This window comes from Bombus vosnesenskii, unplaced genomic scaffold (assembly GCF_011952255.1).
Source record: "Bombus vosnesenskii isolate JDL3184/JDL3185 unplaced genomic scaffold, Bvos_JDL3184-5_v1.1 scf7180000013302, whole genome shotgun sequence".
NCBI lineage: Eukaryota > Metazoa > Arthropoda > Insecta > Hymenoptera > Apidae > Bombus > Bombus vosnesenskii.
This window is the reverse complement of record NW_022882951.1, coordinates 2654174-2675817: the sequence shown is the minus strand read 5'-3', so window position 1 is coordinate 2675817 and position 21644 is coordinate 2654174. Positions and strand designations below refer to the sequence as shown.

At 36.5% G+C, this 21644-nt stretch overlaps 3 protein-coding genes across 3 annotated transcripts; 2 read left to right on the top strand and 1 right to left on the bottom strand.

The window, feature by feature from the left end:
• Positions 1-1668: 1668 nt before the first annotated feature.
• Positions 1669-6683, bottom strand: LOC117234136. Its single transcript, XM_033495066.1, has 5 exons — positions 5555-6683; positions 4337-4609; positions 3911-4037; positions 3478-3636; positions 1669-1911 (listed from the first exon to the last, which is right to left on the bottom strand). Exons 1-5 carry the CDS (start codon positions 6644-6646, stop codon positions 1790-1792), a joined length of 1773 nt encoding a protein of 590 aa, XP_033350957.1. The 5' UTR covers positions 6647-6683; the 3' UTR covers positions 1669-1789.
• Positions 6684-7976: 1293 nt separating this feature from the next.
• On the top strand, positions 7977-10504 carry LOC117234140 (protein takeout-like). The gene is made up of 3 exons (XM_033495071.1): positions 7977-8206; positions 8845-9085; positions 9545-10504. Exons 1-3 carry the CDS (start codon positions 8131-8133, stop codon positions 9984-9986), a joined length of 759 nt encoding a protein of 252 aa, XP_033350962.1. The 5' UTR covers positions 7977-8130; the 3' UTR covers positions 9987-10504.
• Positions 10505-14138: 3634 nt separating this feature from the next.
• Positions 14139-21603, top strand: LOC117234139. The gene is made up of 4 exons (XM_033495070.1): positions 14139-14642; positions 19233-19325; positions 19788-20069; positions 20284-21603. The coding sequence occupies exons 1-4, from the start codon at positions 14525-14527 to the stop codon at positions 20586-20588; spliced, it is 798 nt and encodes a 265-aa protein (XP_033350961.1). The 5' UTR covers positions 14139-14524; the 3' UTR covers positions 20589-21603.
• The last annotated feature ends 41 nt before the right edge of the window (positions 21604-21644 follow it).

Here is a 21644-nt window from a genome sequence, read left to right as displayed (position 1 = left end):
TTATCTATATTAATGGTATTAACCCTTCCATCCTGGAAAATAGCTCTTAGATGTATATTGCACGATCTAAGTTAAATCGTTGTGCGATCAATAAATGCAGGGGCCACTGTCTTGGTACGCGTTACATTTAATTCATTCTTTTTTACATCGTTCGTGTTCCATTGTTCAAATACCTAACGATCTAACGATCTACATCTCCGTATAACGCATAATTGCTATGGTCGACCAATGGTCGACACGGTTTTGACCAGCGATCAAAAAGAGAAGAAAAGTTTGAAAAAATTTAACACGTATAACGCGTGCCACGTTCTAATGCAATTACTTCTCTCTCGAAAGGAAACCATTTCCAAGTCCTTGAATATTATATTTCCATTTTAACGCTAAAACTACGAAACTAAGGAGAAACGACTAATTCGTGATCTTCAGAAATTTTATAAATTTGCTACGGTGCGTCTTTTGAAGATTCCAACGATAATTTAATTTTTTATATACTACTGGTATTTTACTCTTTATATTATCAAGCGTCACGCTAGTGTTTCTTGCGTTAAAAGGTCGAAAAACGTAGCCATCTTTTCTTTCGATTTACAGCATTGCAAAAATCAATAGCTAATCGATATTACTTCGCGTTATTCAACTATGCGTCATAATGAAAGCGTCGAAACATTATTTACCACCTACCATACCCTAATTACATGTAATAATTCTCAGCAACGACATTCTAATATTCTGCTAAAAATGATATTGATATTCTAAAGCTAACAGCATAACACTAAAACCGATGTTTCCATCGATATCTAATTCTAAGGAAAATTACGAAATGCAGAGCAACGATAAGATTGCACGATCGATTAAAAAACGAAAAGCGTAAAGAAAAATCGCTGCAGCCTCCAGATTTTATGAAATTTCTACACGTTTCACAACTACTTTCCCCGAGTCGATGAACGTTATTGCAACTCGCTGAATTTCCCAAATGCGATTATGTAAAATCCGACGGATCCCAACTGGTTTGACGATGGTGCCGCGTATGGTGTAAACGGCACGTAACGTTCGGGAACCCGTTTGCAAATCGCGCCACTGCAATCACACGGTGACACAACTCGGGGAACGTGATCGGCTACGCAGAGGAGTTTCCGGTTTCTGCGGCTAAAGGTCGTGAGATAACGCGTGTACCGGATCGTTTCCATATTGAACGAGCTGACAGTTTTATTTTTTAGCAACGAAGGGACAAATGATTTAGCAGTCTAAGTACAAATTCTACAAACTAAGCTAGATTGACTTGTGGTATATAAATTGTAAGGTATTTCTAATACGCGTATGTAATGTAAAACATGTGTGTAATAAATATATGTATAAACTTGAATATAACGTTAAAACACGAGCTACGTTGTAGAAGATAAAATAGAATATAACGTTACTAATAAATTAATCGGTTCTGTAACTATGAACAGAAACAAATAAATAAGTAAATAAATAGAAGCATGCATTTTATTGATTAATATTTCAAACGATTATTTAAGAAACCTAACGTTGAAGGAAATGAAAATATTTGCCTAAGTGAAGTCTAAAAATCTTTCGGTAATTCAATGTTAAAAATTCATGGGAAATTCCTTAAACCTGTGCTATCTTTTTGAACCTGTGTGTGCTTTTTCTATTGTCTTTTTTTTTTGTTTTTGATGCAATCATCTTGAAACAATTGTTTTGAGCATTATGCGTCAACGTACTTTATACGATATAAACCTGTGAGAATTGCAAAAGTCCAATTGAACGGTAGAATGTCCTCGACGCCACTTTAATTGACCGGAAGGTTTTTGTACATCCTATAAATCATCGCGTCCGCCGTTTTGTCGTTGAGGGCCTTGGTAGCCAGGTCATCGGCAAGCATGGCGGCTACCGCTTCTGCAGCCATCAAACCTATGGTCGAAAGTCAATCGTGAATCTATGATTAAGCGAGTTAATACGTTGGATGTCGCGCATGGATGGTCATGGGGTGCATTAAGACGTCCACTGAAAGTGGACACACTTTTACTTCGCTCGATCGATGTCAATACACCCAACTACTTTTACTTTCTTCCATTGTTTCCTAGTAACGTGCGCGAACGTGCATTTCTTTCGATAGCGAGCGAAATAATGCATCGCGACAACGGAATTAGTGAAATCGATTAGTTTTCGTGGAATAATTGATCTATAATAATTATGAAAATGTTTGTCGAATATTTATACAAGCTATTTTTTATGCATTTATGGGAGATTTAATGATATAGCCCATAGAAAGCACATGTTATGGGAAACTATATAAAATATCTAAATTAAAGTGTTGATCGTAATATCTAAAGTGTGCAACAAATTCGTCTTTAGGTTTCTTACCTATATGTCGATCTGTTTTCTCTAAGACTACTAATTTGCATAATTGTCCACAGGCTACGTACGAAAGATTATGAGGATATTTTTAATAATTAGACGCGAAGATGTTTGTGAATTTGTGAATTTATGGAAATTTAAAGATTTGTTGATTGTTAAAAAGAATCCAATGAACGTATTTTCGCGTTGATTCTTTTCAAAGGAAACGTTTTTCTTTCTATGATTCTCATATTTTATGTAATTACACGCATGCCTGCCACGTTCCACGATTTTAACATGCAGCATACATCATCGATCGTCGATATTCAACCGCAACTTTTTAAATCCATTCACGTCGCTTTTCTCTATAAAATTCCACATTTTCCGGCGTTTTTCACGTCGCCTGCTAATTAAGGAAGAATACCGGTTCTATGACGTAACGAGGACAAATGAAAAGCTTTTACATAATGTCCCGTAATTGCTTTGTTCCCACCGTTTGCCACTTACAGACGAAATAAATATTTCCTCAAGTACGTAATATGTCATTGTTATTAACTCCATCTTTGATCTAATAATCATTTTTAATCAATAATTTGTGGCAATAATTTTTTAACGACCAATTTTATTTCTACTTTTGCATTATGCAGGGTGGTTGGTAACTGGTGGTACAAGCGGAAAGAGGGTGATTCTACGCGAAAAAAGAAGTCGAAAATATAGAGTAAAAATTTTTTTTTTAATTTTTTTTAATTTTTTTAAAAATCTACAGTGAGATTCGTTATAACGAGACGTGCACACGTACCGAGCGAAAATTCAAAGTCGATTTTTTCGAAAACAAAGCCTCGAACGAAAAATTTTTATTTTATATTTTCGACTTCTTTTTTCGCGTAGAATCACCCCCTTTCCGCTTGTACCAGTTACCAACCACCCTGTATATTCACTTCGAGTTGAAATTTTATTTGTAACGCGTTATGTTTTCGTGGCTGTTTTAGACATAGCTTTTTACCGCTTTGAAAGATTAAAATCTCCTTTCAAAGAAATACTATATTTAGTATGACATGTTAATATATATATTGTGTGAGTCAGATTTAATTAGAAGAGTCAATGATTAGAGAATATATATAAATAACACAAAAAACTCACTGTGACTTAGAATGGACTTTACCGGTCCCTCTTCGTTCATTCCTTGAAGAGAGACATTTTGCTTCCTGGAATTCAATTTGCTTCTTGCTGCACGAACAATTAACGCATCCTGTCCACTGGCTTTTTTCAATTCGATCGTGAAGTCGCCAACAACATCGGCTGCATTCGTTCAAATCAACAAATATTATTTTAAAAATATCGACTAACTTTTATAATTATTCTTCTCTGTTTAGAATAGTTCTTTTAATTCTTTCTCGATCTTTAACCTTATTGTCATTCCCTTTGTAACAATAAATTTCCTATCATAAAACTTTTCTTTTCGCGACAAAATTTCCATCATAAGTAAAAATATTACGCACTAGGAGAAAGTAACAATCAAGAACCAACACTTTTTTCCCGCAGCCAATAAACTTGACACAAAGAACACACTCACTGAAGTTGCCATTCAGCTGCCCGTTTCCTCTCACTAGTTCCTGGCCAACTTTACCCATCAGATGATAATCGGATTTCACGCGAAGCAGGGGAATTCTGATTTTCATAATGACGTGCATAACATCATCCTTGGAAATCGGTAGAAAAGAAATTGAAAGATAATTAGAAACCTTACCGAGAATAATAATAAATAGAATAATAAATAGAATAACAGAATTCGGTAGAATAATAATATAGATTAATTATTTAAAATAAGAAAGGAGAAAAGTGACCATGTCGATTTGAAAATCCGTGAGAAATTCTTCTCAAGTTCTAACGAACGACAAAAAAAAAAAAAAAATAAAAAAAGAAAAAAGGAAAATAACTCCATAACTAAAACAAGTAGAGATACGAATTGCACACTAAGAAGAACATAGTGCGTACTTACATCGGTATCATTGCCTCTATGAGCGCGCTTGTATCTAGCCCCTTGAGCAAGTTTCTCTTCCCCAGGATTCTTTCGATCCATTCCACCATAATGATAGACCAATTGCATCCCTTCTTCGAAGTATCCTTGCTTCTCCTGATAGTTTTTCGCGTATCTAGACAAACCATCCAATCTCTTCGCCTCTATGGCCGCCTTAACCGCGTCGTTCCTCTTCGTCAAGGATTCTCCCTCGGTACAGTTGCGACTAATAACCCGTTTATTCTCGAGGATATCCTGTTTACATCGGTTAACTACTTTACCACAGCTTAGCAACAAGATGAAGGTATATATATACAGCAATATCTATTTATAATAGTAAATTGCTATTATGGTGTTTACGAATAACGAGGTTGACGTTAAATTGTTGGTTCGAGTACCTGCTAATTTTCTGATGATTAAATGCTGACTCTGACAAAGGTACGCATTATTGCCTCTTTCTAAAGTTTTTTCGATCAGCTTCCCGGAAAGAAAATTTTAGGATTTCACGGAGTTTAAAAGTTTGTCTGGCGGTTTATTTCAGAAATTTTGCTGTTCTTAACATTTTAAGAATTTTCTATTTCTTAGGAACTTTTAATGCCTTCGTAGGATTTTTAAAATGTTCTGCAAATTACATTCGAGAGTTTCTCGATACCGTTTCTAAGATTTCCCGCGCAACTTTTAAAAATTTCCATACAATGTTTCTAAAAAAATTATTATACGTTTTCATCGATTTCTGGCTGGATTTTTAACGTATTAAAAAAATTCGTTTCATCGTGATGGTAATTTTACTTATTTACAAGACGTTGGTCCTAACATAATCGCAAGAAAAATAATTCTACAATTCTATCTACTATCTCAAATTAACGTATCTGCGACAGTAGGTTCACACGTATCTTCGAACGCTGCTATTTAATGTAGAATTGTTATACTATCTCTCTGCCTAATCGCATTAGTATAGCGGCATACTATTTATTAAATACCAGGAAGTTATAGAAAAATGAATGTTATCCCTTTTTATTTTACTTTCTAGCGGAAACTCGCAACATCAAAAGCAGGAAGAGGAGTCGATTAACTTACAGGAAACACGTAGGAAAATTGTTATCATCGACTTTTCTACGAAATTAGCAAATCAAACATCTCCTCTTCGAAAGAACATTACACAAATCTTCGTTCCCTCAACGAGTAAAATCATTTCGTTACCTTTGAAGCATCCTTCGTACCAAACACTCTTGCATCCCCCTTAGATTTCATTCTGTCGTTCCCAAAACGTCTCACGCCGCCATTACGGTTCTCATCTGCGTAAACTATATCGATATAACCTGGTTGTTCCTCTAGACGTTTCGATTCTCTGCCATACGCCTGTTCTCTGCTAATCTGTCCAGAAACAAACCTCTGACCAGTCACCGTACTCTCCACGTTCTCCGATGCCGAAGTCTCAACATCCTCGTGACGTTCCTCGGTTCTTCCCCTGGCGAAATTCTCTCTTCTATAACTCTGTCTGCCGTGTTCTTTGTTCCGACCATCGTAAGCACCCGATCTGGATCTATCGTAATCCTGTTTCTGCTCAGAATTCTTCGAGTTGAAACCAGAATTGATTGCGCTCATCGCGTAAATCATTTGAACGTCCGAAGGATACCTCAAGTTCTCTATAATTCGACTGGTGTCCGATTTTGAGAGAACCTTTGCGTCTTCCATGCTGTAAGTCCCAAATCCAGATTCTCGATGCAGTTTGTGATTACTCTGAGGGCGATCAGTCGCTGGTTCCTTCATCTTCTCCGCTTGAATCTTCATCAAGAAGGGATCGTATTGTCTGAGTCTTTCGAAACGACTCTCTTGCTCCCTGGCACTAGCCACGAACTTGTTCTCTTGATTAGTGGCAGAGACAATAGCCTCGAAGCTTTCGTTTTGTTCCTTAGGTTCCTTGATCAATGTATGGAATCTGTATCTGATGGAGTCCAGATCTCTCAGGTCGCTGTAGCTCACGTAGCCAGCTTCTAGCTCGCTGAGGTTCGATTTCAATCGGCCTCGAGCTATGTGGATGCTGTCCAGTGTGGATTCGTTTAGTCCAGTGATCTCCACGTTCCGAAGAATTATTCTGTAGCTGGTATTTCCTTCGGATTGATCCACTTTGATTACCGGCACCTTTAGTGGATCTAGCTTGCCAGCTTTGGAGAATCCTCCTGATAAAAGCTTCGTCCACAGTTGTTGAGACATCTCTAGCAAGGACCCCTGACAGTTCGCCAGGGTCAGCAGACCCAGAGCAAGGAATATGACAGCTACAACCTTCGTCATCGCGTGTATTTATTTCTTGAACCCTTGCTCGCTACCGTAGATTCAGTTCTTTAGCGCTCGAGTACTTCTAAGTATCTTTAAATACTATTTTTGAAATATCTCGATCGAATATTTCGAAATAGCTGTTCAGAAGTAAACAATCTTCAAAGGAAGTGCACGAAAGTATCATAGGTGTTTTATATTATAACATTTCTAAGTGTTACGATTGAACGTTTAGAATCTCATTGCTGAAGAATCAGAAGTCTTCGGACAAGTTTCTATTCCACGCTTTTCATCTCCCAGACGTAGATAGGCTTAAACACCAAGAGAACAACGATGGCAACCACGATGAAGACCAGAAGGAAGCAGAAGAGGGCGGCGCACATCAACACTTTGGCACCTGGACCGATGATTCGTTCTTCTTCCAGGCTGTTCTCGATTAATCCAAGACTAATGTCGAGTCGACAAGATCCTTCACGATCATTACTATCACTGGTTAATGTCGTTCGACGTTTGTCCCTAAGGCGTGTGCTCGTGCAAAAGCGGCGATCGCGAGTGGATGATGCGTTTTATACAGCATCGTGGAAGGGCATCGGATCTGGGCCATGGACCACTCTGATTCTTCTGATACTCGTTAACTAGGCGTTCTTTCTAGTTGTCTATACAACTTCTTTTCTTTCTTCCTCTAGCGACTTGAACATCGCGTTTCGCCCTCGATGCGACGTAATAGGGGGCAAGGTCCTTCCCCGACCTTAAGTGGAAGACATTATGGCCGCAAATAGCGCACCACCGGAGTTGTTCGCTGTTGCGTAATAGCTTGTTCTTAAATGTACATCGCAGTATGTGGTAGCTGCGACATGACGCTTAATGGGGAGCGTAGTTGTGCTTTGTTCGATGATTCGGTGGGAAGGTTGGGAAAAATGTGGGGGGAAAATGGGGAGGTGCGACGAACTTGGTTTTTGGGTGAAGGTGAGGCTAAGTTTTATTATAAAAATATCGTTGAAGGTTTCCTTCGGATTTTTTATTTAGATTCGAACATGCTGATCCATTTTCGCGTGTTTTGTTACGCCTCGATGAAAATTTGTTAGATTTAGGTATTTTTACGTGCCCGATGTAACAATCGTATTATTATCACAAAGAAATAATGGTCAAATAAAAATGTATCTTATTATTTCAAGTCGGTGTAAAAGCTTGGTATTTTGATGGAAAATTCATATCCGATTAAAAACACTCGCAAGGGAACGTTCGTTAGGAAGATTCGAAACAATATCTTTCAGTTTCTCGAGTCAATGAATTAATTTGCGAGGAAATTCCTTCACGAAGGAATGACAAGTGCGATAAAATTGACGCAAGACAAATATCGGAACATTAAATTGCGTAACCCGTAAAAGGAACTGCAGGTGTAATAGAAATGACGATGTCAGCGGATTGGCAATCAATAACACGTTGGCAATTTTCGATGGCACAAAATTATTTCGCGATCGAACACCGTCGTGACAACAACAATGCGGTTCTACGGATTTTTCTTAATACTTTTGGTGACAAGTCGCTCGTCGATTTCTTTACTTGTTCCAGAAATCCGTAAGTACCCTATTTTTCTCGTAAATGTCGCTACGCGATTTCTACTGTATCTTCTTTTTTTTTTCATTCTATCTAAACGCAATATTTGAAATAATATTTACATTGTTTGACCGAAACTATATATTGTCTAAGATTAATCCAGTGTAATTTTATTCGACGAAGCAATTTATAGGAATATTTTAAATTAAAATGAAATATTTGCTTCTTAAATATTTCGCTGCTATATGACACAACGACATATTGTCAGGATAGATTCTTAAAACACCCGGTATGCAGACGTTATCATTGCAAACTGGAACACTAGCATTTAATTCACGATGAATCGTATAGAAAATCATGCGATCTAATTGTACAAAGAATTCAGGTCTAACTTGAATTCTGGACGAGATCGAAGGCTAATAAACAGCGAACATAATACTTGGATTTTTCTTCTAACGAAGCGAAAACACCTACTTTATTTATAATCGATGAAAATGAAATGTTTCATGCGAATTTTTATATAAAGTATAATTCGTATCGTTTCTTTTTCGGACATTTTATACGAGTAACGGATAAGAACGAAGTATTTAACGAATAAAACATCGAATTTTATTTTTCATTTTGAATCAACGAAATAAAACAATGTGCTTCCTTTTTAGCATCGTTCTTGAAGATATGTCATCAAAGTGATCCATTCCTCGACGATTGTATAATGCAAAGTGTCGTTTCCTTGAAACCGTATTTAAAAAATGGAATAACAGCTCTTGGGATTCCAACGTGTGAACCGCTTCGCTTAGAAGAAATCCAAATTGACCAAAGTTCCGGGCCAATCTATATTCACGCGAGGTATAACAACGTGTCCATTTATGGTGGCACTAACTTCGTACCTAAGAGCATCAGGTATGTCCTTGAATTTCAATCAATATCTCTATGTATTTTTCTTCCTTTCTAATACTCACACGTCGCTCGAAATACGTACGATATATTGGGTTGGCAACTAAGTGATTTTGTCAGTTTCACCTATTGATAAAATCCGCAATCGCTTAATTGCCAATACAATGGTTTGCAATTCCTTGTATATCGATTTGTCGGGCTTTGATCATTCGTCGGTGAACTTCGTATATTCCGAAATATTTAATCGCAATAATTTTCGTCGTATCTTTCGCCTGTACTGTATCATACCTGGATTAATGAAAAACTAACGAACCATGCGTCGCTAATCCTCTAGGAAATTAAAAGAACAAAAAATAATAATAAATATATATATGTAATGATAATAAAAATAAACCATTTTCTTAAAAAATGATCTCGTAATCTTAGGTATTTAGATTAACTCTACGAATAATATCTTTTTACCAGCTTCGACTTAGACAAAAATGTAGTACACCTGGAACTCTACATTCCACGACTGGAAATGGTAGCGAATTACATCATGGATGGTAGAATTATAATGCTACCAATCACAGGAAATGGTATCGGATACGGAAACTTCACAGACATCGATGCCATTGTCGCTCTACAGTTGGAACGTTATCGTAACGAGAGAACAGGGTTGATTCATCAGAAGGTGGAGGACATTTACGTCGATTTTGAGATCGGCCATGCCACTGTACGCTTAGATAATTTGTTCAACGGCGACGAAACGCTTTCAGCCGCCATGAATCTTTTCTTGAACGAGAACTGGAGCACGGTGATAACGGAGATAAGGCCGAAATTGGAGGAGACCGTTGCCATGTTGGTCACGAATTTCACGAATAAGATTTTCTCGGTGTTTCCGGAGGATGTATTATTGCCACCTTGAAGTAAAATATTATATATTTTTTTTTCTCTCCTGTAAACACGTTAACGCGATGTATCGATTGATTTTGTAAGTTTTTCTAGATTTTTATATCTTGTTTTTAAATACTGTTTTCGAAGTTGCTATAAAATTACAAATTGCAGTTATTTCTATTTTCTCCTAAAAATTTCTAAACATTTTTTCAAGATAGTTTCCAGATTTCTTTCAACGTTTCTCTAATTATTTGAAAATACGTAATTAGTATTCGATAATTAATTTTACAGTTTCCTACAACTCACGAGCCTAAACGAAGATAACCGCACGACGAGTGTGTAAATCGTAGAACAGCATTGTAGGCGCTAATAAAAGTCCTCGCTCAGTTTTATACCGAAAGTAAATCGTTATATCATATTCCTTGTATTCTTATTAGAATTCTATAATAAATAGGAAATAAAACTATCTAGTTTCCAGATTATAAATTTTCTTACTTCGAAACTTCAGTTTTTGAAAAATATATTAACAGTAGATTCTCAAATGGTGTCAAAAAATAAAAGCAATCACACGTGTACAATATTATTTTAGTACACGATAAATAAGACTTGGATGTTGATATTTTTGATTAATTTACGATTGAATTTTATAACAATATAAGTTCAGTTAACTTATATTTGTTATTTCAGGAATTTAAATAGATTCATATGCATGGTTTTATAAATATGAACAAGGCTCTTTGTTTAAATAACGTTTTACCCGCAGCAGATTCGAATTACGAATCAAGGGTCGTAATTCTTTGCTGCTCAACTATTGTCGTGAAGTAATGATACTATTGCGAAAGACGCTACGAAGAAATTAAAGACTGAGAAATCAACGGGTCTGTTGATGTAATTTTAGGTCAGCTAATCGGTTGCTTTTAAAAATTGTTAATTTACGAGACATTTATATTATCCTGTTTCCTTTCAGCGTCAATCATTGCCATTGGTATTACCGAAAAGATCCTAACTGCGCGAATGATTATGTGCGTGAAAACTGTTTTTGTTGCTGCAATGTTCCAATGCATTTGCTTCGTTTTCTTTGCTTGAGATAAGAAATTATTTAAAAGATTCAGAGATTAGAAAAATTAAGAAAAACAATGTTTTATAAAACTTTTATTTTATTTAATAAAGTTTACAAAATATTGATTTTTCTAAGCAGTCCACAAGAATGAGTAATTTCCTTTGCAATTATGTACCGGTGTCGCAAGAAAATAGCCTTTAAAAGCCTTTCGTTCATCTTCGCGAAAGTATGTATAGTCACGTTCAAGCCAATGTACCTCAGCCGACTACAACGTAACGCATTCGTAAATGATTCCCGTTGGGAGTTTGCATATATTCCGAAACACCTTCGCAATTCTGATAATACGTTTGACATTTTCAATAATCGATGTGCGATGGTACTGCCAAACAATGGTCGAAACAATTTCATGAATATCGCAGGATATAGTGTACTCGTTATCGCAATTGTACAGTTGAATAATTGTTACGAGATCTGTTTGCATTTAATTTAATTATTGGTGATAGATAATTGATACTCCTGTCTTCTTGTCTATGATAATTTTCTGTCGAATTTGAAATTTGTAATTTTTCTTCTATTTTATAATTTGTAATTTCTGTTGAAATTTGTAATTTTTTATTATTACCATTGCTCGTTTTGTTACAAGCTTTAATCTGTCGCTTATATCACATACTTACACTTAGAAACTTTAGAAAAATTATTATGAAGATTTTCCATATCCTTCTCAATGTTCCTTATTTCCAATTGTGGAACTGCTCTTTCATTTTTAAAGTATTTATGTACATTTATAAGAATCTCGTATTACAAAGCATTGATGTCGACATTTGGTTTCTTACGAGTTACAAATTGGGCAACAGCGACAAGTTCTTTCGGAATTTCTTCAAACACCGTGAAACATCCGAAAGTTTCAAGGTGCCTAAGCGACTAGTTGGATCATTAAAACCAGAATAGGTTCGTGAAATATTTACTCATATAACGCCTATGTTTTCCTTTGTTAAAAGTAGAGAATTCAAGGAACTAAATCATCGTTATTTTGTTTCTGATATTTGAAAGGAAAAATTGCTAAATATTTTCTTAATATTTTTATACCAAAGATATTTGCTTGAAAATGTATCTAAATAATTTAAATTATCTAAACTAACGAAAATCGATAATTAATTTAATGAATTAAATAAAAGACCGTGTTCACTAGTGGGGTATTTAGAAATATAATAACTAAATTCTTCCAATTTTTCAAGCAAAATCTTACATTTTCTAGCGGTAAGTATATGCATTTAAGGCAGATTCGTAAAGTAAAAAATTAAGTTATTTCTTTGTAACATCTCTATCTACGCAATTTAATTAAATTTAATTAAGGATCATACGTGAAATATGAATTTCTGATCGTGAACTTTTGAAAATAAATTGCAGATTTGGGTATATATTTATTCTATCAGATTGAAAGAAGTCTTGCAAAATGTAGCTTTCTTCGTTGCTTATTTCCGAGTAATTTGTCAAGCATGCAGTGCACGATCTCTATCAAGGACCAATTCGAAAAGACAATGCCGCATTATACATTCATGGCCAGCTATGCAACGAACATCGTGACTTACTATTATCAGCCATTAATACTTCTCGCCAGAGGCTTAAAATAAACTAGCAATTTTTACATAATACTTTCAACCATTAAATTCCTGTTTCTTCTCTAATTTTGTCCCAATCGATTTACTCTTATTACATATAACTCATATTCAAGCACTTTCTGTTCAATCACTCTGGGAGTAAAATTAGTTCGACGGGTTAAAATTTAGTTAAATTTAATCTTATCGCATTCTGCCTAATTTAATCGATGCTAAGCGAGGAAATAAAGACGATTTTATTAAATTTTATTAAAAAGAATTACGCGTCGAAGATATTGGGATTTATGGAAATAATATTTATCGATATGAATGAAAAGAAAATTTGTAAATAACCGGTTTAAGAATAACAACGGTTGAGAAGCACTTCATAGAGAATTCCAATGTTCGTCGTCCTTGCGATCTCGAAAAAAACAGACGATGATGAATGTTTCCCAATAAAATTTCGCTTGCCACAACCTCGATCCCTCTCCTATAAAAGCCAACCTAAACGTTTCATTTATTACACAATATTTCACGCACCGAACAATTATTCGCACGAACATCTATTTTTCCTTTAATTTCGACGATTCTCCAAAACTGACTTTCGTCATTTATGAAAATACAGAAGACAATGGCGCGGAACAAAATGAGTGAAATTACAAAGAAGAGCACGAGCAAGCGAAACAAGGTGGTTTCGCAATGAGCATTCTCCATCTGCTTGAATTAATATCATTAAAATACTCGTAATAGGTCGTCCGGATGATGTAGAGCTCTCGCAATGATCCAACGAAGCGCGATTGCGCAAATTATACCGTTCGTTCGGCAGTGCATAGGTATACGCTTTTTTGGGTCCGACTGTTATGTTTCCTCGACACCATATTGCGTAACGTTAGACTCCTAAAATTAAATGTCGTCTATAACAGGTAAATTCGATCTGAAAATTGCACGGTCTCGATAATTCTAATATAACGAGGGTTCTAGATCTACCTACGGTTTATCGAACCACATAAGCGTGTAATAATAGACTTGTGACAGAAATGCGTGACAGTGAATTGCAGACACGTTTCTTTATTATTCACGGTATGGCAATAGCGATGTTAGTTGTATGACAGACGAATATTATGACTTTTTAAATAACGTGACAGGATAATTAATTTAAATTGAAAATATGTTATAGACATGGTATTCGTTGATATTCAGTCGGCGTTAATTGTTATTTTAACCTATGAAACAATGCTGTAATTAATTCTATTTCATTAACGATATTTCAATTACCAACCAGGTAAAGGTAAAATATTGTTTTACTTCGGCTAACATATGAAATGGAAATAAAAGGAATGCGAAAACACGGAACCATCCGATGAATTATTTTTCAATTTTCGTCAGAAACTTATTTTTCCAGCTGCAAGATAAAAAGTATGGATTACACCTGTGAGATACAAAAAGCAGAGTCGAATACGATGGCGTTTACAGCCGAACAGAAGTCAGAGTAGGGGAACCCTCGCATATAAGACAGAATACGAAGAGAACGCGTGTTTAGTTTACGAGAATCGATCCATTCAGCTACCACCCTGATCCCTCGCTTCCATTCACCATTTTTCTTTATACATCTCGTGTCGCTTTCGAAAGAAGATTAAAAGATCCTCGAATTATCGAAAATTAAAAGAAAGAAACAAATTGATTAAAAGAACAGTGAATCGGTGTACCGGAACGGTTGATAAAACTTACAAAGTGTATTCGTCGACAAATTAAAAAGGGACCATCGACTGTTGGATATTTAAAATAGAATTTCTAAGTTGCACCTTAACGTTCGAAGTTGGTGGAAAAATTTAGAAATATTTCAAAACACGTACAACGTCCAGGACCGATTAAAAATCTACCAGGGGACCTCGATCGAGGTCGAAGTTCTCCGGAATGTTACAACAGCGAGGGATACTCTGTGTGGTGATATTTGCACTGTTCTCTGGAGAACTCGTGTCCTCTGACAAGGAGCAAAACAATCCTGTGCCGAATGAGCCGAACTTCGAGATACGTAAGCCTCTTTAGTGCCTCTTTTACGCTACGGTGGAACTTTGTTTATGCAAACTCCATTTACCGAGGATGTACGCGAATTTAACGAAATCTTCGTTGAATCTGCTCGTTTGAATGTGCGTTCCTACGATATAAACGAAAAGTCACAAGTGCCTGGAGGATCAGTGAATTCCCATTATATAAATAAATAGAATTCTACCACAATTTTGTGAGACGCACGTGTCTCGATCATTTTCTTATCAAGTCCGTAAAGTAATTTGTCAACGAAATTCATTTTTTGACATAATTTAACGGTGACAATCGGTCGATAAAATAATTAATTGGCAACTAAAAATCAACGACTGACGTTCGAGAGTTAATGAAACAAATGTCGTTATGCAACCACTTTCCACGATATTACGATGACTCAAGAGTCGACTCTTATTCAGACGAACGTTGGATAATAATTAGAGGGTGTTGGAAATTCCGGGATTCTATGGAAGGTGACAAGCGTCGTTCTCGATTAGCTGGCAGTTTCGTTTAACAAGAGCGTACGTAACTGGCGTAGAATGAAGTTAAATCACGTTACGAACGAGTAATTATTACTCGTATTTTCCTTTTACGACCATTGAGCGTATCTACCTTTCTCTTTCCACGCGGACGGCAATTGTGGGAAACGATTATATCGCGAAAGCGTATTGCATCGCACGCGTTTCCCTTTGTTATCAAATCCTTTCGTTTTCTCGAGGAATCGAGGCTTCTGTGCGACGCTTTGACCGTGTCGGTTGTCCGATTATTTTCATTTCCTCTTGGATGTTTATTGGAGACAGCTTAAATTAGAGAATTTCGTTGTGAGGATTTAAAGCGAGATTGAAGAAACGCGTGGGTAGTATAGGTGTACGTGTGTGAAAATTACTACGTAAGTTTGACTGACAATGAGTTGATTGTTCGATTATTTAACGTTTCGTTAGTTCGAGAATAAAATTGCAGATTTTGACAAGATTTTTAACGAAACTGAACAACTCTGACTAACTTTGCCATGCGATTATTTATTTTCTCTATAGAAAATTCTGCTTAAAACTGTAATCGAGGAACTGTAATTTTCACGTAGAATTTTGGACGAGTCCATCGTTTATTGCTCGTTGAGGAAATTTCTTTTGAAAATCAAATCGAAGAATTGCGAGATCTGTTGTAGAATTCTAATCGATTGGGATTAGGTTTGTGTTCGATTATTTTCGTTTCTTTTCGATGACTTGTCTTCACTCTGGTATTAGAGATTCTTATCGCGATAAGAAACATAAGACGAACGAATACCTACAAATTGAATCGGACATTTTTCTTGACATATTCCTGGCATGATACTTTCTCTTTCTACGTAGGTAGAGCACAAGGAAATTGCACATTAGTTGTGGAATGCTAGCGAATTTTCTAATTGCGTCGTTACATCGAACGAAGGTCGAGCTTTCAAACTCGTTTCGAAAACCACGGACGCTTCATCATCGATGAATTTACGACGCCAATTCACAGTACGTTGTTCAATGTATTCGCTTGAAAAACTGCTGGACTATTGCGGTGTTTCGTTTGATTCTTTCGAGCAAACAAAAACGCATGTTCGTCAAATCAACGAAAAATCAATTCCGTTAACCATTTGATCCCACGAAATCACTCGGCGATATTAAAATTCTTGTGGCAACTGTCACGCAACGACCCAAAACCGTCAATCGCCGAAAATTCATAATGGCAAAAATTCTAAAAGCTCCTCTTCGTCCTGAACCGAACTCTGTGAAAAATTCGATCGCACGAAACTGAGGAAAAGCCTCGATCTCTACCCTCCAACCCCTCTCACGGTCCACAAGAATGACCTGTCGTCGTTAAACGCAACATCGTCGTTCTACTTCGATAAGAATTACAATTTAAAATTCCTGGATCGTACAGAGGCCAGTTGGACCGGCCAAGCGAACGTTCAAAAACGTCAAAGGTATCGTTGGTCAGCGCGTCCGACGTAATGGTAGCGAGCATGGCGTAACGGCTCTCGATGGCGTGGCGAAGGTTATGTCAGAGATTGCGTAACGGGTCCGTGGATCGACGGTAATCGGCCGGAGAAAGTGGCAACGCGGTCGACGCTTACGTAGAGTCGGTCTTACGATGGCGTATCCTCGATCAACCGCTTACACGCTCGTCTTCGCGCGAGTCCGACCCTTGCTGCGATTCCTCGAGAGTGAAAGCCTATACACGCAACCGGGACGGTGCATCGAACGGTCCAGATCGTTTCTTTGGTCGTGGACCTTGTATGGCACGTTGTTGATGAGCGTGGTTTTGAATATGGTTGACGGTTTTATCGATTTTCGCTGTTCGCCAAAAAGGTGACGTTTGATCGTCTAGTTTTGCAGAGTTTCGTATGGTCGATATATACGTATGTATAGATATTTTGGATAGAGTATGAATGTAGATCCGAGTGTTCTTAGTCGACGTAGCAAACAATTGTTGAAATATTAGCTTTCCTATGTTCGTGATAAAATTCACAGGTGCGATGCTAAGGTAACCTAATAATTTATGGGAAGTTTTAGTATAAATTAATCTTGGTATTTATCGGTTGTATTACTCGAAGGTAATTAATATATGCACGTTGTACCACAGTATCGATGATACCCTACTATTGCATTCACGACGCTGTATATTATTAGGTCGTCCGATAAGTTTCTTTCGTTTTATGAGGAAATAATAGACGCACAACGTTTTTTGTTTTATATCATTTTGTTCTGTTGAGATAGACACCGCGACATTTCACAGACTTGCTTTCACGTTTGTGCGAAGGTGCATTGTTGTAAAAAACACTTTTCGGACAACCTAATATTTCAGCGTATTTCCAGGCAACTCCGTTTGAACTATTAACACATTCAATGTTATACCAGCGCGCATGGATTTTAGTTCAAACATGTTGATACATTCGCAAAGACCGAAACTGACTTATTTCCATTTACGTTTAATTCCACTGTTTAAAATTGGTTAAAACTTCAGGATGGACGATGGACGAACAACGTTGCGTCGAAAGTGACATAAAGAACGTAACAGGATTAAAGTATTCCATAAAATTTCAAATGTTACAACATCGGGCCATTGCGCGTTATTCTCGACCATTACAGCAATACGTCAAACGAATTTAACGCAAGAACCGATGCGTTTGTGTTTAATGGCATAAATTTCTAGCCAGTATGAAGCATTTTACGATTTAACGATTATTCAACGAGTAAACGAATTGTTCTCGAGCCAAATGAGAATAAAAGTAAGAAAACTAGTAAATTTCAGTATAAACGTTAAGCTTGTCAGCTCTTTGTATCCTTTTGTAACGTATAGCGTAAAAAAAAAAAAAAAAAGAAAATAGAGAAAACCAAGCGTCGTAAATTTTCTCCACTGACGTAACGTACAATCATTGTGATTGGTTCTCATTCGATGCTTTTAAGAATTTGTTGGGATAAACGCAGTTCCTACGTTAGAGGAAAATAAATAGTGCTATATATTCAAGCAAATTGTTCGATGACGAAACGAGGGAAAATTCCAATATAAAAAGACGTTTTTAAACGAAGTTATTATTATTTAACTCCTTATAATGCTACGTATTAGGTTGCGCGACAAGTTTCTTTCGTTTTATGAGGAAATAATAGACGCACAACGTTTTTTCTCTTATATCATTTTGTTCTGTTGAGATAAACACCGCGACGTTTCACAGACTTGCTTTCACGTTTGTATGAAGGTGCATTGTTGTAAAATACACGTTTGCGAAAGAAAGACACTTTCCGGACAACCTAATAATTTCAAAGTTATACATATTCAAGTACCTATACCTTATAAATTTTATCTCTTTGGTTGATATTGTAACGTCGTACTCTACCATTGCGTCATTTCTTCAATATTAGTGCATAGAAATTAATATTCTACAAGTTCTCTATTACGCATAGAAAATTTGCATTTATTTATCGATAAGAATCAATTTTGGGAACCTTTAAGGAATTCTCTGAGCGTCGAATTGAATTGTATGTCAAGATCGATCGACCATTGGTGCTTTGCATTTCTATCAGGAAAAAGCACATGGTTAGCGTCATTTGTAAACTAAATAACGAAAAAGATAAGAAAATGTCTACGAATTTTCAGGATAGACGCAAAATTGAAACGATGAAAAGTTTGAAATATTTAATTTAATTCGCGTACACTTCGTCGATTATCTTTTCCATCAACATGAATTTCGAAAACAAACAGAAAGTCCTTCGAGCGTTAAACAAAGAGCTTCGTAATTAAATTAAAAGCCTCGAAACGCAAAAGCCAAGCTAAACTCTTTTAAAAAGCATAGATAATCGTTAAATAATTATAAAATGCCTGATAATCGCTCGGCGAATAATTAACTAGCAAATTGGCTCGCTAGAAAAATTAGGTTCGTTTACCGGGAAGATCGGAAGTGAGAGTGGTTGCATAAAGGTACCGGAAGTAGGAAGACACGCGATAACTTAACAACCGAAGTTAGGATCGCGTGACTGAAAATTTCACGGGTCTGCCGTCGTGTAAAAATAATTGTTCAATTTTCTGAATCTATTCTTCCAAAATTTGTCCTTTTCCACAGCCGAGTACATATTACCGTGCAGTAGGTCAGATCCGAAGATAGACGTATGCTTTCAGAAAACTTTGAACCATCTGCAGCCGTATTTACTTAAGGGTAAGTTGAAGATTTAGTTTCGAGACCGAATTCTTTGTGTTGAATCGAAGCGAGTATTACCATTGCACATCGAAGTGAATCGACTCTTTCAGAAATTAAAAGTACGCTATCGAATTGCATTAGAGCGAAGGTGTGTTGTGTAATAGATTTCTGAACATCGGTTTAATCGCTACGTATAATATTTTAGTATTTATATAACCTGTGATTAATAAGCGCATGTAATTTGAAATTCTTATATAAACTAGCGGCCTTTCCATCACTTTGAAAGCTTGCCTTATTCGTGTCCTTATTCCCAAATATCACTTTGTCTACCGCTCGTACTAAAACGCTAATTGAATAGAAGCTCCGTTATACCTTTTTACAGACAAACGGAATTGCGAATATAATATATGCATAAAGAGAGAGAAAGAGAGAGAGAGAGAGAATTAATTATTTTCATTACACAGAATTCCACTTTCTTAGGTATTCCTGATCTGGATTTACCTCCGATCGAACCACTGATCATCCCGGAATTAGGAATGGAGAACGGTCAAGGAGCCGTTCGTATTAAAGCGCTGTTCTCTAACATCACCGTCATAGGAGCGGGAAATTATACAATTTCGAAAACACGAATCGACATACAGACATATAGGCTTGATCTTCATTTGGCATTCCCAAAGATCGAACTCGAAGGCCGCTACGAAGTGGTAGGAAACGTGCTGCTCTTCCCAATTCAAAGTCATGGGGAATTTTGGGCGCTTTTTGGTGAGTCGGTTACATTTCTAAAACTCTGTTCGAAAGTTTTCGAAAATTCTCTACGTAAGTTCTATTAAACACACACACACACACACATATATATATATATCCCCGTAAAATATCCGCAAAATATTTTTTTCTCCCGTATATCCTTGGAGGACAAAGTTTGAAAAATCTGGTTCTCGGATAATCCTACAAAAATCCAGGGAAATGTGTTTTCCAGGCGACGTTCAAGCCATCGCTCGTGTCCAAGGAGCAGAGGTGATCCGCGATGGGATTCGTTACTTGGAAGTGGCACGAATGCTGATCGATTTCAGCCTGGGTCGAGCACGATTCCGCGTGGTCGATCAGTTAAACGGTGACAACGTGATCGGTCAGGCGATGAATCAGTTCCTGAACCAGAACGCGAAGGAAATCATCGAAGAAATGAGACCAGCCGCCAGTGCCAGCATCGCCAAACACTTTAAGAATTTCCTTGGCAAAGCCTTGACCAAGATCCCGTTGAAAGTTTGGCTTCGTGACACGTAGTTTCTTCAGATCGTTCCTTTCGTTCGTCCCGAACGTTATCGAAGAAAGTCGCGCTTTTTCCTTATTTTCAAGCGCGATTTGAACGTGGAACAGACGAACCGTGTTGCACGTGAAACAGAAGAATGATTGAAAATCGAAGATGGATTTCGCTGGACTAAATTCGTATGTATCGTGCATTTCTGTGCATTTTATCGTCGATGGTAGGTAAAGAAGATTAATAGAGAGAAATTTTTTGTAGGAATTATCGAGTTGCGAATACTGTTGTTGTTCGGTTAGTGTTAGGGTGGAACTTTGATTGCTTGAACCGTAGTTGAAGGATAATTTATTCCAAATGCATCGTAGTGTATAGAATACAGAAGAAATTTCCAAGTCATCGTCGTAATTTTGATTCGTTTATTTTGATCAGTTTAATATTCTCATTACCGTTTACTTTCCTTTATTTTTCTTTTTTTTTTTTTTTTTTCGAAGTTTTAAGTATTTTTTCAGGTACTTTCAACCTTTTATCGCTTTTTCGTGAAATTTTTTAATTTTCTGTTCAAACAATCTTTGTCACACCGTATTACTTTCTGCTGCTTTTAACAAGGAAGTAAACTTATAGCGTAATATACTTATCGTTAATTTCAATATGCAATGATCTCTCGCTTAACTTTTGCGTTGTCTTATTTCCTGCTTTATATAGAGAAAGGAAAATAAATGAACTTTATCAGCGTGTTTGGATCAATAATTTATCACGCGACTGACTAAGACATTGTAGATAAGTTGTCAAAGACGAGTCACGAGATTTCAAGATAGTTCAATTTTCTGTGTACATTGTATAATAATAGCTGCCGGTTTTCTGACAGTTTCTTGTTTACAAAGCTATATTATGAAAATAAGTTGACTGTATTCGTCGCGTCTTAGTTATATGAAAATATTTGTAAATCTTATATTTTCATCGTGACTGTCGCGTTTACGTTTATGGAATATATTATACTTGGTTTATATACACGTTAATACATCCTACGAACGAAACTTCTTCTAGAGTTTCAATACACTAGCTAACCAGAATTTCCTTTC

What these genes read in the sequence shown, in the direction of transcription:
- LOC117234136 (XM_033495066.1), bottom strand. Translation starts at nt 6,646, where the DNA reads ATGACGAAGGTTGTAGCTGTCATATTCCTTGCTCTGGGTCTGCTGACC. An exon ending in ATAGAGGCAATGATACCGAT is followed by an intron (nt 4,038 to 4,336) that starts GTAAGTACGCAC and finishes CCGATTTCCAAG; the next exon opens with GATGATGTTATGCACGTCAT. An exon ending in AAAGTCCATTCTAAGTCACA is followed by an intron (nt 1,912 to 3,477) that starts GTGAGTTTTTTG and finishes TTTCGACCATAG; the next exon opens with GTTTGATGGCTGCAGAAGCG.
- LOC117234140 (XM_033495071.1), top strand. Translation starts at nt 8,131, where the DNA reads ATGCGGTTCTACGGATTTTTCTTAATACTTTTGGTGACAAGTCGCTCG. An exon ending in TTTACTTGTTCCAGAAATCC is followed by an intron (nt 8,207 to 8,844) that starts GTAAGTACCCTA and finishes CTTCCTTTTTAG; the next exon opens with CATCGTTCTTGAAGATATGT. An exon ending in TTCGTACCTAAGAGCATCAG is followed by an intron (nt 9,086 to 9,544) that starts GTATGTCCTTGA and finishes TCTTTTTACCAG; the next exon opens with CTTCGACTTAGACAAAAATG.
- LOC117234139 (XM_033495070.1), top strand. Translation starts at nt 14,525, where the DNA reads ATGTTACAACAGCGAGGGATACTCTGTGTGGTGATATTTGCACTGTTC. An exon ending in GCAGCCGTATTTACTTAAGG is followed by an intron (nt 19,326 to 19,787) that starts GTAAGTTGAAGA and finishes CCACTTTCTTAG; the next exon opens with GTATTCCTGATCTGGATTTA. An exon ending in GGAATTTTGGGCGCTTTTTG is followed by an intron (nt 20,070 to 20,283) that starts GTGAGTCGGTTA and finishes TGTGTTTTCCAG; the next exon opens with GCGACGTTCAAGCCATCGCT.